Source organism: Ornithodoros turicata, chromosome 4 (assembly GCF_037126465.1).
Source record: "Ornithodoros turicata isolate Travis chromosome 4, ASM3712646v1, whole genome shotgun sequence".
NCBI lineage: Eukaryota > Metazoa > Arthropoda > Arachnida > Ixodida > Argasidae > Ornithodoros > Ornithodoros turicata.
The window spans coordinates 34,029,500-34,047,932 of NC_088204.1; the positions used below are offsets into that span (position 1 = coordinate 34,029,500).

General features: G+C 42.8%; 1 protein-coding gene across 1 annotated transcript in view; it reads left to right on the top strand.

Annotated features, from left to right (window-relative positions):
* The window catches only part of LOC135392964 (uncharacterized), a 326,884-nt gene that overhangs the window by 207,028 nt on the left and 101,423 nt on the right, over window positions 1-18,433 (top strand). Inside the window, exon 12 of the mRNA XM_064623590.1 lies at window positions 12,762-12,863. Within this exon, the coding sequence (XP_064479660.1) occupies window positions 12,762-12,863 (102 nt within the window). The remainder of the gene's footprint in view (window positions 1-12,761; window positions 12,864-18,433) is intronic.

An 18,433-nucleotide genomic window follows, 5' to 3' on the forward strand; every position in this document is an offset into this window, starting at 1 on the left:
TAAGAAAAAGTAAGCACACGTTTGCTATTGTGTACTTGGTATACAGTTGAAACTTGTTAACGTGACGGCGGTCATTCTCGTTGATCTTGGCAATGAAAACATTTTAGGATAAAAAAACACCTGTCAAGGTGTAAGTTATGAAAAGTAGTAAATTGAGTGAGGCATTTCGAATTGCCTTTTTTTCCTTTATATTTTCGATGCTGACATACATCAGCTTGTGTAACTGTCAGTCTGGGCTATTCCAGCCAAAACCAGCCAGAGATGTAGCTTGACTCTCTTAAATATCACTGAAAAAAATTGTGTGCATTTTTTAGACGATGCATATATTGAATCTAAATCATCATTTTATTTTCTTGAACAATGGCGGCACATTAAACTGTGCCGAAAGATGAAGTTGTCCCTTACGAGCTTCCTTCTGACATCTACATATACATCATTTGTGCGCTTTCCTTGCCTGGTGTTAGAGGGCAAGCACGGGTCTGCCATCCCAAAGGGTATGTAGAACGAGAATAAATCTGGTGACGTGGTGAGAACTCAAGAACGGAGCACATTTTGGGTCAAGTTTACGATAAATTTCTGCAAATTAGCATTCCTGAAAGAGCCCCAGATTATTTATGCTTGTAACTGATTGCTTGTGATTAGCTTCACCATAAAAATATCAAGCTGATCTATATTCATTGTTTAACCAAGTGTTTGAGAATATGAAGCACTTGCAAAAAATTACTTTTTTTTCAGATAGTATATTCACATATAGGTCGTCTAAGAGAAATCTTCCCTTAGTTGCATAACTAGTCCTCTCCTGCAACATATTGAAAATCTACAGGTTTATTTTTCTTTAAAAAAATTAAAAAATTGTCACCATAATGTGCTGCAGCTTGTTCGTCAGTTGAGGCCATCTAGGAAGAAAAAAAAAGATGCCTTTGTGGTTCTCTCCTGCGAAAATCGACACTCTGCTTTTCCATTTTGAGAACCTACAGGTGTATTTGTTCTTACGCAAGAAAAATGTTTCGACAGCTCATTCATATCCCATCTGTATGACGCTATAGCACACTTTGAACAAATTTCGCATTCAACTGTTCTGCCCAGTTCTACAGATTAGTTGCAGTCGCTGCTTCACAACAGCTTTGTCAACATTTATGATTGTTTTCAAATACATGAAGTCATCTGGAAAGTGAACAAATATCATAATTTCAAGGGCATACCTTTCCCTATAGCATGCTCAGAATCTGCTGGCATGTGTTTTCTGTAGATCTTATAGCATCAGCTGACCATATTGGCTCAGATCATGTCAGAATGCGACGTAACAGCTTTTGGAAAAAAATTATTATGATCTCGTGTGCCCTTCAACTACAACAGAAAAAAAGCCCACAGCCTTTCTTTCAGTGGAAATAGGTGTTTTTGCTGCATTAACAGAAGGCGGCTCAAAGTAATAGTACTTCCTTGTGGCCTGAGTGGAGCATGCCTCACTGTGCTTCATGTCCAGTAATTTCTTCTCCAACCTCTCTCTGTGGCTCTATGGCAGTGAGCCACAACGTATGTAGTCTTCAAGCTTTCTTTCACCCGGGAGAACAGTTTACAGCTCTGCAGGCATCAGAATATCTGCACGCAATAGGGTCCTGCAATCTAGCCCTATAGGTGTGGTGCATTGACGTGCGCTGGTTCACCAGAAAGAGGGGAAAAAAGCATGCGGATGGGCGAGGTGCGCCGGTTCACCAGAAAAAGGGAAAAAGCACGGGTAAAGCTATGATGTGACGTCATATGCACGCCACCTATAGGTGCCAACGTTTTAAATGGTACTGCGAACACAGTCATAGTACCCTTTATCACGGCACAGGGAAATTATGTCAAAGTCATGTTTGTGGAGACAAAGCCATGCTTGTCAATGCCAAAGAGGCAAAGTGATGCTTATGGAGGGTTTTATTATGCCCTGCTGCTCAGTGTATGGCTTCTGTTTTTAGCTGGAACAAACCAATAGAAAAAATCCGAGGAAAGAAATATGCCACCTTCAGTTGCCATCGACCAAGCAAACAGTCAATAATGGTGGTTGTTATTCACTCTGCTATGTGATTGTGTTCATGCTAATTCACCTGTTTGGTACTGTGGTACCAGCTACCTTCCTTGTTGTGTAACATATATGTGACCGCATGGAGGACAAAGAGGAGGAATTAGCTAGGAGGAGCTGTTAGCTAGCGTAGGAGCTCTCACACTGGCATAGCTGGTCAAAAAGAAAATGTGGGCCATACATCACATAAAACACAAATACCAGTATATTTTCAGCAAGCACTGGTTAATTTCTAGTAGGTGCGGTGCATATAGTGTGTCCATGGACTGATTTTTTTATTCTTAGAGAAATCATATTTTTGCAGCTATAAGGGATGACAACATGTTCTACATCCGAAGTGGATGTACTAATTAGGTCTTGCTTAATTATTGGAAATAGAAGGTCGGTGCAAATGCAACGTCGGTTTCCCTCTGTGCCGCTATAGTTTTCAAAAGCATGCTCGTGACCATTGGGCTGGCACTAGTGCGTACGCGCGTTTATTTGGCCAAGTTGCTCATGTCACCCGTGTATTCAATTTTATTGAGTAGTTGCCGTGTGAGTATTTCGCCTACCACCCAACGGTGGCCTGCGATGGCCATATTTTAAATTTCAAGACAGTCGGCGGGAAGTGTATCAGGAATGTGCTATGTACAGTTCGAGCGCTCTGAGCTAGTCGTCCAAATCTTCAACTTTCACGTTTGTTTGTTTGGCTACAAGATAGGAGCCCACAGGCTAAAGGTGGCATAGCTACTTGACACAGCCTGAGCACAGTAGCACTACAATGCAGCGGTCGTTATCGTTATATTTCAAGTTCGCGCACTCCAAACCCGGTGTGTAGGTTTGTGCAGGGCTCCTGGCAAATCCCTGTCCGTGGTGACGCATTTAACGCGCGTTGTGGGGTAACGACAAGTTGAAGATCGGGCGCGCTTCGTTATTAGACAGGAGTAATTTTAACTTGTGGCCTGTGACACGCGAGGTACAATGCTTGGTTACTTATATTATTCGGCATGACTTCATTTCTTTTTGTTCTATAATCAAACTCAAACTTGTGTTCATTGTAGTTCAACATGAAGCCAATGGAATTAAAATTGATTGATTTGATGCGCTCAGTCCTGTGATCAACGGTGAATAAATCATTTCCATCGACCGCTGTCTACGTTTATTGGTGCTTTTCACTGATTACCGAGAACCAGAAGCCACCGAAGCTAACTAGGCGGCAAAGGGATCGCTAATTGCTCAACGTTGCTTTTCTCCTTTCGAGTACACGTTAGAAAGCTTTGCATTATGCGCAAGATTTTAATTTCCTCGTCGCTCTCACACTGCGCAATCAGGGCAGCTCTAATTGGCATCACGTCCTAATGCTTTTCAAAAAAGAAAAAAAAAACGTGCTGGAAGGTGGTGGGTTCGAATCATACCACCGACTGTGCTGTCTGAGGTTTTCCATGGGTTTTCCGAAGACGTTCCAGGCAAATATCGGCACAGTTCCTCCTGAAGTCGGCCGAGGACGCTTACTAACACCCCTGTCCCCCACTCCTTCCTGCTGACCTCTCTCCGTCTGTCCACATCGGTACGCCGCTCATAGCCACAGTTGCTCCGCGGCGCTAACATGCAATCAAAACAAGAAAAGAAAACAACGGAGAATAATTATTGCGTTCCCAATCCGTTTATCAAAATTCAAAACCGTAACCGTATACGATTCATTGTCCTTCACACATACGATGAACAGAAAGGTCTGTCGAACGCCGCCCCTGCATGACATTGTCTGGATCAAGGTCACTACAAACAAGTTTTGTTATCAAGTAACTCGGTTGTACATGTCTGTGTGTGATGCCTCACATTATCTCGTGAGTGCACTGATATATGGCGTAACCGATGTTGCGTGTGTTGTTGCATTCTAAACCCAGTGACGGATAGGTGCTGTCTGATCAATCGGCACATTTTTGAAAAAATGTGCCAGATGACTCCAAGAGGCACGAGCCCAAGCAGCAAAATGTACTGAAAGTCGAGTGCAATAGGGGTGGACGGGTAGGTGGAAGGCCTTGAACAGACTCGTGAAACTAAAGAACATTGATAAGACCACCGTCCATAAGACCGTCCACCCATATTGCACTCGACTTTCAGTACATTGTGCTGCTTGGGAGGTGCCTGCGAAAGCAGGAGGTGCCCTGTACCCCCTCAAACAACTGGTACGACATCCCTGCTAACGCCAGGAGCCACCGTGTACCGGACCAGAGATTTCTCCCCCCCCCTGCATTTTTGCAACACCCCCCCCCCCTGAAAATTCTCAGGTGACCCCACCCAGCCCGGCCACCAACACGTTCTGGTAGAGAGTCCGGCGCAGCAAATTACACCACGTACTGTCAAACTTGGGCTGTAGGACCACAGTCAGGCAGATGATCGTACCATGCATTTGTCCAATCTGTGTGCTAGGTATTCATTGAGCTTAGCGAGACAAGGTGCTAGTCTTTTTTCTTTGTCGGTTGTATGATTATGCATCTTAAAGGTCAGATATGCCGATTTTGAAGTGCCGCAGAACTGAGCGATACTCGCGCTGTGTGTTCATTACCGAACACTGAATATGTGTGCGAAATATCTTGCTCCAACTGTTCGTAGTTTTTTAGAAAACAGTTTTTTTAGTTCCCACGCCCGGCCGTCAGACCGTCGGCAAACCCTGCGCACGGGCGCACCGACGTCACTGCTCTCGGTTTATCTGTCTTTGGCTTGGCATGGACTCTTGGCTTGGCTGCTTGGCTTCTTTCGTTTCCTCCTCTGTGCATCTTACATAAGCGAACAGCTGTTATGTTGTTGCTAAGCCGGAAACAAAGCATGTGAATGTTTTTTTGTTTTTTTTTTTGGCACAGCGGCGTTTGGAAAGTGCACTTCCTTGTTCTGACCTTGCCTTTTATGGGCTGGAGCGATATGATTCGTAAATATGTCACGGCGAAGTTGTCGAAGATGCGAGAGTGCTACGCTGTTAGAACAATTCATCGGTGCATTCAAGTGTTACCTATTATGAGCTGCCAAAAGACCAAGCAGTGCGAAGCTCTTGGCTGACAGTGGTGCCTGCTAATTTCCACTGCATGGATTTCGTCCACGAATGTTATCATAGGTTACGCGCGACTCCAGAGGCAATTTGGAATCTCGGCACGAAATCGTCTGATGAAAATCTGAGGTGCCCGACGCATAACATTTTGAACGTGCCACGGAGGATCAAGGCAAAAAACGAGAGCAAAAAATGGTAAGTCGAGGTTCAGATCTAAAAAATAGAAAGCTTAATGAATCGATTGTGCAGCTGTCCTACTGCGCTTACTCTGATATAACCACGGTTAACAACACAATAGTACTATTGATAATCTAACTTCTGAATTATCACATGTGCACGCTGAAGGCGGAAATGAAGCATGATCTGGCTTGCATCTGGTCATGAAGAAATTGCTGACACGTTAGTTGCAGTCCACCTCCACCAACAGGTATGACAATGTGATGTTATAATTTGAGTATTCATCTATGTTCAACTTTTCATGTGCACTCGCATGCAGACATTTTGACACCACTTTTAAATCTGCCCTCAAAGTTACAACCTGTGCTTCCAGGGTGGAAAACGAAGATCGCCATTCCGATTATCTGCTATCTCCCAGTTCAAGCACTTTTGTGTCTGGACACTGGTTCCTGTGGATGGGGTGTTACAAGCTTTACTGTCTGATATAGAAGGTACGTTACATTAGTTCAGTTAATTTGTCTTTTGCACATTTTTGTTACTGTTAGCTGGATTACTGTTGGACATACAATCCTTTGACACACCGAAGCTGATGTCGCCTCTGATAACATTTTAGAATTTTCAGTGTCATCAACGTCCATTGAGGAAGGTGCCTTTACTATCTGTGAATCTTCAACTGAAGAATAGCCCAGAATTCATGTTAACATTGTCTACTCTTATTAATTCACTGTCTGTTTTCTGAGAGATAAGAAAAATGGAAACTATTTATTTGTCACAACTTCACACTGGATACTGGTGTGGTACTGGCTTGACATGTAAGCTAAAATACCTGTATTCTACAATAATTGTGTTTAACTTGGTGCATTACCGTGGGCAATGCCACATTCACTACATTTTTAGTGGGTCCGGTGTACAAATACTGTGTGCATACTGCATACATACAGACATACTGTTCGATAGGCAAAAATACCTGAACAGTGCTGTGTTGCTTTTTACCCAAAGTCCACACTCTTACTGCAAAGTCACAGTACGTAGAACAGCAATGTGCAGGTATGCTGCGATAGAGATTCACAACAGAAAGAAGACTGTTGAGAGCATCTAAATTTTAATGAGACGAGACTTTCGTGCACAAGGCTGCTCTTGTTAATGTCTAACATGAAGTTACAAAATCCCAGAATATATAAAACATGTTGTAATGTAGAGAGTGAGGGTTGGTACAGACATAAAAATAATTATACAATCATATATAATAAAATAAAAAGGGGGTACATCTCCCCCCTCAACTCAACTCGACAACTCAACAACTCTACTTATGCTCTACCTTACAACATGTCTTATATATTCTGGAATTTTGTAACTTGATGTTAGACGTCCAGAAGTACAGCCTTCTGTGCAAAAGTCTTCTTTCTGTTGTGCACAATCATTATACAGTAAATACGACTATCCATTTCTAGTCATTAAATGCTTTTTTTGTTCTGCAGTGATGAGCATCCATAAGGACACATGCCAGAAAGGGAGTCTCTTTGGAATGACAAACCCTCATCACCTCATGAGGATACAATGGTTGACGAATGGTTCTCAAGCACATCGAAACTTCAACAAATAATTCATGAAAAAGCCAGTCAGTACTAGCTACTACAGGAATTGAACGTGGACCTTCCTGCTACCAGTCAGAGATGTTACATTTCAGGCGCTCATTGACTTTTGGTGAATTACTTGTTGACTTTGTCCCAAGATTGAGCTTGCCATAGCTCACTTGCCTATCTGTTAATGTTGTGGCGTGTGTTGCATTTTTCTCTTTGTGTGTTCCAGACTCAGAACGGTTAATTTGGATCAGGTCAGGTACGTTTCATTTAGACATGGCAAACATAAAGTGGTGTATCTCAACACAACTTAGCAGTGGCCTTCATGCATTACTGCACACAAACACAGGACACACACACCCACGTCCCTTTGTGTTCCCTAGTCTCGGGGTTTTACATATGCATAATCTTCACCAGCTCGCTTGCTTCCTAGCCATTTTTTCTGCACATGGTTCACTCTACTTTTATCGTGTGCTATATAATCTTGTTCAAGTTCTGTCAAACGACGTGTAATGCTATAAAAAAATTCAGAACACTGTGGGTTGAATGGTAGCGCATGAATGCAGGAAGGAAACTGTCATGTTATGGCAAGTGTTTATGTATTGTACATTTAACTACTAATTTTATTGGTTGGCTTTCGCCGGCGTATCATGTCAAGCCATGTTAATTTGGAACACGTTCTTCTTAGTAGCCAGAGGAGCTGATAGACAGTGAGAACATAGCCCTGTGTGTTTGTCTTTTCCACCGCAGCCCTTGGGTTTCCTCCCTGATGGCTACACATGTCAGGGATAGGTTTCAGAACCAGTAGTTCCCGCCAAGTGTGAATTGCTTTTCAGGGGATCATCACGCTGGCAGATGAAGCGTATGGTTTAAATTATTTGCAGGACAGGAATTGCGTAGCTTCACACAAATACTACAACTACGACGTAAAAGTGGTTTCAAATCTAGCTTTTTTGTGTTCCTGACATTATCGCACAAGATGTAGTATCCACTATGATCCTTTATATGGGGGGTATGTACAGTGCAATCAACAGATGCTATTTACAAATCTGTGTTTTCTACTGTGTTAAAATGGGGTAGTTTGTATCTGAGAGCCATAGTGAAACACAGGCAGCCAAGGACAGAGTTTTGATGCCCTCGAGAAACATGGCAACACATTGCAGGGACTCTGGATGCTGCCTAAATTTCCAGAACACACAGCTCAAGGCAGCGGTTAAATAACAAGACAGTTGCATGTGTAAGCAGTCCGCTGTTGGATTTGCTTCTGTCCCAGATACGTTATCTCAAAGGGAACGCACGGACGCACTCAGAATGATACTAGGACTGCCTGTGAAATAGAATGAGGAGAGGGGCCCTTTTTCTTGTCTGTTATTCTATTGGTTAAATTGTCATTTGCTTAGCAGCACATATGTGTATATTCCAGAGTCTGCTAATAAATATATCAGTTGAGAGCTAGCAGTCGCATTGTAGATGTCTCATCCTGTCCTTGGCTACTTGTGTTTCACGATGGCCATGCTTGCTATTGCAAAAACAGAAAACAAAAACGACGATAGAAAAACACGAAAAGAGCGACCTAAAAAGCTGCCTGTTCTAGTGCTCACATGGAGGCAATGCAATGAGGTAACATGTTCCATTCATGAACTGTGGATAGTAGTACGTAGCACAACGGCAATCGATTATTCAGATTTTACTTGAAGTACTTTGTTTTGTTTTTTAGCTTTCTTTGCACAGTCTATTATTGGAGCTTTATATGATTCCCCTCTTGAGATACTGATGCTGTGCAGTTTGCAGTTTGTTAATTTTGAAACTGTACTGTGCTGAGGTACAAAAACCAGAATTGTCATATCTGCATTTGAGCACATAGGAATAATTTGAAGTACTTTCCTTGTTGACATTAATATTTGCACCAGGTCACAACATTGTTGATTGATGGAAGATGTCAATAAATATATTTATTTGCTTGCCAAACAATGCACAAATGTCTTCTTTCCTAGTGAGATACTCCCTGTTCACCAGACATAAATGTGGAAAAGTTAAAGGGGCACAATGATGGTAGAGTCTAGCGTTGCTTTTTGCCACTTCACATATATTCACTGTTACTCGTGTGCACATGTAGGAATAGGAAGGTAGAGCATGCGCATAAAAAATTTCGTATGCAGCCACACATATAGTTCAGAAGATTAATTGGATGATGTCCAAGCATATATAATTGTGCTTCATGTGCAATAAGTATGCTAACGGATTGCTTCCATGAAGCCTTTTTATTTATTTTTTATTTTATATAAATTTCATATTATATATTGTATACTTATATTTTTATAAATTAAAAACCCAAGTTACACGGCCCCTGTAAGAGTGTCCTTTGCAAATGGTTCGGTAACGTGTGTCTAACTGTAGAGGTAAGAGGCAATCGAGAATGCTGCAGACAAGGTTGCAACTTACATATTGCTTATCATGTCCTACATACAAAGTGATTTGTACAATAATTCCTGAGCACGTAATTAATTCCGAGGCTGGCCAGTGATGTCACCCGACGACAAGTCACATAATTGCCTCTAACACTTTTACACCCCATGGGCTGAGTTGTGAATTGAAGGAGCACTCTACAGAAGGATAAGGTGCACCTGATTTCTAGGATCTATGCCATCCCCTAACTCTTCAGACACCACATTTCTAAAAACACCATTTCTACGTGGCAATTTGTGCTCTGGTACTACTTTTGCGTCAGCATAGTGTGCAGCCACATGGCTACTGGAGCTTTCGTGTGCATGTTTTTGTGCGACGGTGCTCATTACAAACAATATCCAGATGTTAGACATAAAATGCAGTAGTTTGTAGCGTGCCACACAACGCAGCGTGACATGGGAGTGTGTGATTCAAAGAAAGCTTCTGGGAAATGCACAGAATCCCACAAAAAGTTTCAAATGTGATTGTATTTCGTTTTACGTCTCTCGTCGTTACATACTATCGTCGACGCTGTTGCACATTGATAAATCGTACGTAAAACTTGTCCCATAGCAGTACGCGGTTTCTCAAATACATAACACAATTTTTTCCTGTAGGAATAAAACGCTTTCGGCATTTTCATGCTAACACGGCTGTCTAAACGTCAGTCTCTACAATGGGCAAGTGCTGTAAAGGGGCTAACGCAGACGCGACTTGATACAAATTGTACATGCTCACAAAACACAAACGACGAATTCCAGTCACAACATTGCAGAGAGGTTGGTTCGCGAATGAGTTCGCAGCCGCTCCACTGTTTACTTATCGCGGAACGGTGGAATCCGGCTGTCCGCCATCTTCAAGCACAGATACGTGAAGCCGCGAGAAGCCGTAGCTGAAATCCACTGACAAGTACGAAGGCGCGTACACGTCACAATGCCCGTTCGGGTGCATCTACGTCATAAAAATGGCTGCGCCCATGTGTGTTTCGGAATGAATTATCTATTTTTTTGACATGGTACTGTACCGAACTGAAAGAATGAAGGTGCATTTTGGGGAGAGTTGGATCTGGGCTTTCAGAATATCACAACCGTTTCGACTATTTGGGATATCGGCATAGCTGACCTTTAACAACTTTCAGCTAGAATCAGTCTCAGCGTACAGGTACCTAGGTATAGTATTAACAACCGATCTCTCTTGGAAATCTCACATTAAATGTGTCACAAATAACGCAAACCGCACTCTTGGATACATTCGGAGAAATTTTGCAATGTGCCCGATTCCCCTTAAGTTAACACTATATAAAACCCTCGTCCGACCGAAATTAGAATACGCATCATCCGTCTGGGTTCCCGATCGCTCCACTTTAATAGAGGAATTAGAAGCGATCCAAAATCGTGCAGCTCGTTTCATTTTATCAAACTACAACCGCACAGCTAGCGTATCCTCGATGAAGACCTCACTGTCATTAGAACCATAATCAGCACGTAGAAAAATTGTCAGATTATCTCTTTTCCACGCCATTTATTTCCATAACCCTACCTTAAAGGAACAGTTGCTTTCCTCACTACCATACATCTCATCTCGCATTGACCATCAATTCAAGGTAGGAGTCCTGCATCGCTGTACTAATTCCTTTCTGAGTTCTTTTGTACCACGTACCAGTAATGATTGGAACCGCCTTCCGTCGTCGGCCTTTTCTGTTAATCCTAATTACTTTCATAAGATCATTGTAAACCATGTGTAACCACTCCCCTCTGTAATACTATGCTTTGACGGTATAAATAAATAAATAAGCAGCTGAATAAAGTGTTCGCGGATTATTCGCCGTCTCACTCGTCTGCTTTCATCCGTGACACTATTTTGCACGTACATTCAGCAGACACGAGCGAGTGTGCGTGCCAGCCTGGATAGCGATCCGCCGCGAAGCACTCTTTCGGGAGCTGTCCTTTAACTTCGGCTTTCAACTACCCTTTCTTTGAATCCTGTCCCTTGCTGTGATGGGGAAGGTACCTCAAAGTTACTTACCTATAATAATTAAGATACCAAGTACCTAGCGTCACCAGTACTTGCATAGAGTACAAAACACCGCATGGCAAAAGTACATCAAGTAAAAAACAAAGCACTATAGGTGAAGTACTTCAAGTGCTCAAGTACACTGTCCATTTAATTTGAATCAGATTTCGCTGACTGGCTGCTACGTTTTTGCGATTTTAGCAAACCTTGAACCAGTACTCTTGGCAAGTAGTATGAAGCTATGCAACACTACCGGTTAAGTGCTCACCCGCGAATACGAGCTGAATCAGACGGCATAATTTGCAGGGATATGCTGTGATTCTGCAAAATAGTACTATAACTTGAATGATCGAAGATCACCCACTTTGGGGGGGAGGGGGGGATCGTCCATGTAGCCTCGTGTAACTTGCAAGGAAATTTCAGGCAGGCAAAGAGCAGAAGTCAATGAATATAGAATAATTTACGCTGCTTTCTGGAACACAACATGCTTCAAAAAAGATTACGAAGATGATAAATATTGTGCAGCACATTGTGATCTTTCCACTCTGTGTACACTTTGTAATCGCTTCGATGTAATCTACTGTAACGCAAACCATGTGACAAATTAAAAAATGTGAGATGTGAAAAATAATAGCATGTTTATCTTTTAGACTTTGACTTGATCATGTAATCAAATCACACACTGTGATACAGAATACTAATTGCCAATGAAGGAAACAATATAAAAAAGCGCTAGAAACATGCATTGCGAGAAGCCAAATGACAATGCCAAGCTATCGTGTTCCTGGGTGCAGTGTTCAAATGTGTGCTGTCTTTCGAATACATTTCTTCAACATAAGCATAGAAGCACTAGATCTTTCTCAACATCTCGCACCTCTCAACACTAGAATTTCTTCTTCGGATGTGCTCTTCTTCGGATGTACTCTTTAAAAGCACAAAAGTTATTTTTGGTACTTTTTTGTGGTTTTTGTCTCTTTGGGTTTAGGTAGTTGAGTAGTTGATGAGAAGGTTTTGGGAAGTATGTGGTTTACGTATAGTATAAAGTACACGATTTCAAATGTACTAGTAGAAGTACAAGTACTCAGACTTTTACTATAGTACGAATTATGTACTTGGGACTTGAATTATGTCCCATCATTGGCTACGCATAACCCCCTTTTGCTGTCGAGTAATAAATATATATAATGGCATAACAGCTTCCAACTGCATCTTCCGGCAGATTAAACGGATGCTAACCACAATGTCTTTCGCTCTGTCGAGCCCCCTTATGAATAAATGTCTACCGCAGTTTATGCGCGGTGTGTAAATAACGAAAGAATGTCACAGCTATTCGTGGACTAAAAACGTGTATTAGGTGGACTGGTACAGTAGACACAACGTTGGATGAAACCCCTTTGGTCCCGGAACTCGAGCACACATGATGGTTTCAGTCGTTTACATGTGTCGTCTTCCGCTGTTCCAGATCAAAGTCGATTTTGTGGACAGTAACTGCTGGACCAGATGTGGGACCCAAGACATGATGAGCGGGATTGCCATGGCACCATGCGAAAAACCGGCGCAATCGGTAAGTACTCGGAACTGAGACCGCAATGCTGCGAACGCACTGAAACAGCGCACAATTCAGTACAATCAGTGTCGAGTGGAACTTGGAAGTGTTTTACAGAGGTATATGACCCGTGTTACTTCGGTACGATCATTGCCTCCACTCTGGCCCAGGCAAACATCTGTGCGCTTCATGAATCAGCCTCTCCATAACAATCAGTAATGGTGATACACAAGCAGATGATTTCTTTTTCTACTCGACTACCGACAAGCAGCTCGCCGAGCTCATCAACGGAATACAAACACTGTTCGGCAAAAAACGTTTCCTCACAGGACAATTTTGTACAGACATCTCGGTGCGCGAAAGACAGACATATTCTTACATTAAGATATCGGTACCGGATTATTTCGGTACAAGTCGTCTGCACGGCGTACATGTATCGCACCCGCCGAGAGTTTACTAGAGGATTAAAACCTGAGCTTGCAGAAGGACGTTTGCATCAATTAACAACCCTGCTCCGAGCCCTGTTTAGGTCCTGTTGGACCCAGAGGGTCCTATTGCTCGCGTGGGACATTAACTAAGTGTTCCTCACTGGGCCGCATGGGTGTTATTAGGTCTCATAGGATCCGTCGGTCTGTAGTTCAGTATGTAGGTCGCTGCGGGCCCTGTAGGAAGAGGGAACCCTCTTTTACATGGACACCGTGCAGTGGAATGGACGCGGTCTTGTACGTAACGCGTTACAAGTAACAGTGTTACTTGTAATCAATTACTTTTTTTTAGTATGGACGAGCAGAAATCCAGCGAACCAGTAAGGACGTGCGAAGGGAGTGTTGGCACTCTAGGCGAGTGCCGCCCATATTTCGAACAGAGACTGTAGAAGTTACGTACAGAAGAACCGTCTCTGTTCGAAATATCGGTGGCTGTCGTCTTCTAGCAACTCCCTTCACAGTAGACTTTTTAACATTTTTTTCGCACAAATGGGTTGTCCCATGGAGCACACGTTTTTGGTGTTGCCTTTGCACCCGAATCAAGGGTGTTGTCTAAAGCACACTTTAATCAGGTGTATTCCTCATAGAACGCTCTGATAATGGGTGTTCGACAACAAAAACACCGTTAAAAGGGGTGGGGGGTGGGGGTATTCTATTGAAAACACCTTTCACGATGGAGTTGTTTTGTGGCAAATACTCCCTTATAGAAATGGCTAGTGTAATACAGGCTCTCACTGCAGCATAACTATACATACAGTTCGATGTTCTCGCGTCTATGGCAAGCACGACCCTGACCAAGGCAGACTTCCAGCCGTGGCTCCATCGTACAACCTAACTCGGAGCGCAATGCGTCACAGGCACGCTTCGTTTGGTACTGTAGGCGTGAGTGCCGAAGCAGCCGAGGCTTGAGGAGGCTTGGGTACCCACGGTAGCCTCTATTGGTGTATCGGGTGGATCATATACTGAAATACAATTTGTTGGGGGGATGTTCGTTAATTGTAGTAGCCCGGAAAACGCCTGTAACGGTGACGGGAATTCGTATTCGTATTTGCATTTAAGACATACGCCTGCAACGAGTCAAGGATACCTTTTAAATTCCTGGCATACTTTGCTGTCAAATACTGTGTTTTTAACTGGACCTATCGTTTTTATTGTCATTAACTGCTGAGCGCAGCTGAGAAACCAGTATAACTTTCGTTTGACGAATTAAAACACCGTTTTCAACGCCATATACCCAGTTCAAATGGGGTGTAAAAATGTGCATAGGATGTAAACACCTCTTTCAACACCTCACTTTACATCCTTAATGATGGCCATGGGATAAAACGTGGTGTATGCCGATATTGCACCATTAGTAACGCTCTTTTCACAATATTTGCTACAGTTTGCGGGATAGAAAAGGGTATTCTAATGAGAATACGCCTGTTTCGAGTGAATAAAGGTGTAAAATGATTTACTGTGCTGGTACTCTTTTAGTGTTTTATATTTCTTTTCGAGTAATTAATTCCATTCTTGAGTAATGCATTACTTTTACCAAATACCAATACCAATGCTCCTTGACAAATTTTCTGCGTCTTCGTTGGACTATTAGTAAGCTGAAACTATCGCAATAGCGTTGTGGAATTACATGGCTCCTCTTGCTCATCTCTCTACTCCTCCTTTCCTAGTGTACTGAGTCCGGTTACAGTAGGTCATGCTCAGGAATTCTAGTGGGTCGTATGGAAGTTCCTAGTGACATACTAACTGTGAGTCCCTCAGGTTTTCCACTGCAGTGGAAAACCTGAGGCCTCAGCATGCTGAGGCCGCAAAGGGCACGTCTTGACAGGGAACAAATATAGCAGTCGTAGAGTCAGCTGCTCAGTTAGGCTGGCACCTGTTAGTTATGATTCTTCCGGTTACGTCGGACGCAGTCATCTCACGGAGGATTGCACTAGGAGAAGGCAGGTGACTAACGAAAGATAAAAAAAAAAACAGACAAGGACTACTTCAGCTTTACCTTACCTGTGGTCGAAATCATTGCGCATAGTGTTGTGTCGTGGTACCCAGAGGCGGGATACCTATCTTGTTCTAAAGCAACGCTTAGTTGTCAGTTCTCACCAAGTACCCGGTGATACGGTAAGCTTTTTTCACAGCACCTATATGATGTGCTGCTGTAGACAGCGCCTTCAGTACGTTAAAATGAAAGAGAAAATAGAGAAAAATAGCAAATATTATGTGACTCATTTGTTGTGACATGCAAAATACTATTGCTCACTTCTCACGCGCCAGTCTTACGCGCTATTTCAGCATTTGCAATCACTTGGGAGTTGGGCCTTGCTTTTTGTGCACTTGCTTCGAAGTACACAGAGGCGTAAATGTTGAACGAATTGAAAGTTGTTATAGATGAGAGCAGAAGAAAAAGACGCTTATCTTTCCCTTACTTTGTTCCTGCCGCTGACTGCGCAAGTGTATACGCCCGACATGTCGTGTTTGACATGCAAACGAGATTGCGACGATGATGCCCCCTATCTTATTTGTATGAATGTGCTTTTTCGTACCATCTCGGGAAGTGCTCAGGAGTAACGGAGCAGGCAGTAAACAGGAAAGCATTCGACAAAAGGAGTTGGAAGTGCACAACCCGTACCACTGCCTCGCTACGATCAAAACAGGCACCCGAAAACCAGATGCAGTCAATTCAAGATCAGTTAAGATTGATAAACCAAAGCCTATCATGTCTCTCCGAAATCAAAAGCAACGTTGACAAATTGATGTCAATGGAAGCTACCGTCGATAGCATAGAATCATCTGTCGACCTGCTGTCCAGCAAATACGATGAATTGTTGCAGCACATCAGTGAGAGCGATAAAGAAATCCGTGACCTGAGGAAGCGAGTGACCGCCTTAGAACAGGAAAAGAAAGGGGCTGGTGAAACGGACAAAATCAAGGCACACATGAACAGAATTGAACAGTACAATAGGAGGAATAACTTGCAGGTACATGGCGTAAAGGAAGCTGTAAATGAAGACCTTTTTTGGGCAGTAAACCAAATCGCAGTAGCCCTTCAGGTTGCGCCCGTAACACGCGAAACTGTAGAGGCGATTGATTCATCGTCTGCCTGCAAAGCTAGACCCCTTCCGTAATAATTCGATTCGTGAATCGACACCAACGAGACGAGTGGTTCTCAAATATACGTAAACTTCGAACCCAAAGCGGCATGGAGAGCGTGTATATTCACTACAACTTGACTGAATATAATATGAAACTGTTTTGGATGGCTCGGACAAGATCAAAGCAGAAGGGTTACTGTTTAGCCTGGACATCCCGCGCCCTCATCTTTGGAAAGAAAAGCCGAAGTCATAGCACTATTCGCATTGATGACGAAGCGGATCTGAACAAAACCCAGTAATATGGGGGCGTGAGATTTCTGTGTGTCAAGTTTGATCATCTGTTTGTTGTACTAACTAATGGCAAGTTACAAGTCTTTTTCACCACATGAAGTGAGGAATATCTTCTGTAAGAAGCAACTGAGATGTGTTCACCTAAACTCTCAGTCTGTAATAAACAACTCAAGCGAGCTAGAGTTATTTCTGGGTGATATGGTAAATAGAATAGACGTTTTCATGTTAACTGAAACATGATGTCGGGATGAAGCGGACTATTTTACTCATTCGCAATGTACTCATCACTTTATCAACAGAACAAGCCGAAGAGGAGGTGGCGTCGCAATTTTAGTAGATAAGAGGAGAAAGGGTTTTAAGGTCGTCCAGCAATTTACAGGCATAGATCTAAACTATGAGATCTTAACACTTATCAATGAAACGACTGGTGCTTGTGACGGTATACCGGCCTCCTCAGGGCAACGCCAACCTTCCAAATGTTGGAAAACTTCTTTTCTTATGTTGACAATATGAAATGTAATATAATACTGGGAGGCGATATTAATATAAATATCCTCGAAACGACCACTTTACAGAGGGAGTTTTTTTAACATACGTATTGTATTTGTATGATATGCACAATGTTATTGATTGCCCCACGATGGTTACTGCGACGACGTCGACAATTCTTGATGGTTTTGTTACAGATTATCCGAGCACCGTTATCATGCATAGTGGAGTGATAAGTGTTCCAATAAGCGACCACATGCCAATCTTCCTTATCTTGGAAATGTTTACAAAGCCTTCTGTTCAAAAAGGAACGTGGTATCGGTGCATAAATGATGCGAACTTAAACTTGAAAGAACATGAAAGAACTGATCCCGTAGTATGAATGTGTGTATGGGTGAGCAATAATGTAAGAGTGAAAGGAGGATGAGTGAGAGAGAGTGGTTGGTTTGTCCCTTCAGATGTCGCACCCTGGAAGACGCTGAGAAGGTGTGTTAGCTTAGCTCAATTGGTAGAGCCCTGGACCGGCAATCCAGAAGGTGTGGGTTCGAATCCTACAGCTGGCTAACCTTTTCAGTGACTTTCATCGTTTTTATCTTTCAACTCAAACTTGTTTAGAAGACGCGTACAAGACAATGACTGGAATCCTGTCTTGGAAATCCCACGCGACAAATGACGCGTACGAGGCTTTTATCCGTATGCTTGTTGAAATTTATAATTCAACGTTTCCGAAGATCAAGATAGCCCACGATAAACGGGAGAGAAAGTCGTGGATGAACAGAGATAAACTAAAGTTGATAAGGAAAAGGAACAATAAATACAAGAATCCCTAGCAGCACAATGTACTGAAAGTCGAGTGCAATAGGGGTAGACGGTATGTGTCTTATCAATGTTCTTTAGTTTCACGAGCCTGTTCGAGGCCTTCCACCTACCCGTCCACCCCTATTGCACCCGACTTTCAGTACATTGTCCCAAGCAGCAAAATGGACTGAAAGTCGAGTGCAATAGGGGTGGACGGGTAGGTGGATGGCCTTGAACAGGCTCGTGAAACTGAAGTACTCTGATAAGACGAATACCGACCACCCCTATTGCACTCGACTTTCAGTACATTGTGCTGCTTGGGGTGCTGCTTGGGAAGTTTCTGCGAACTAGGGGTCGAGAAGATCTAATCGTGTTTAAAGAATATCGTAAACACGTAAACACAGAAATAACGCGTACGAAGGTACGCTTTTACCACACG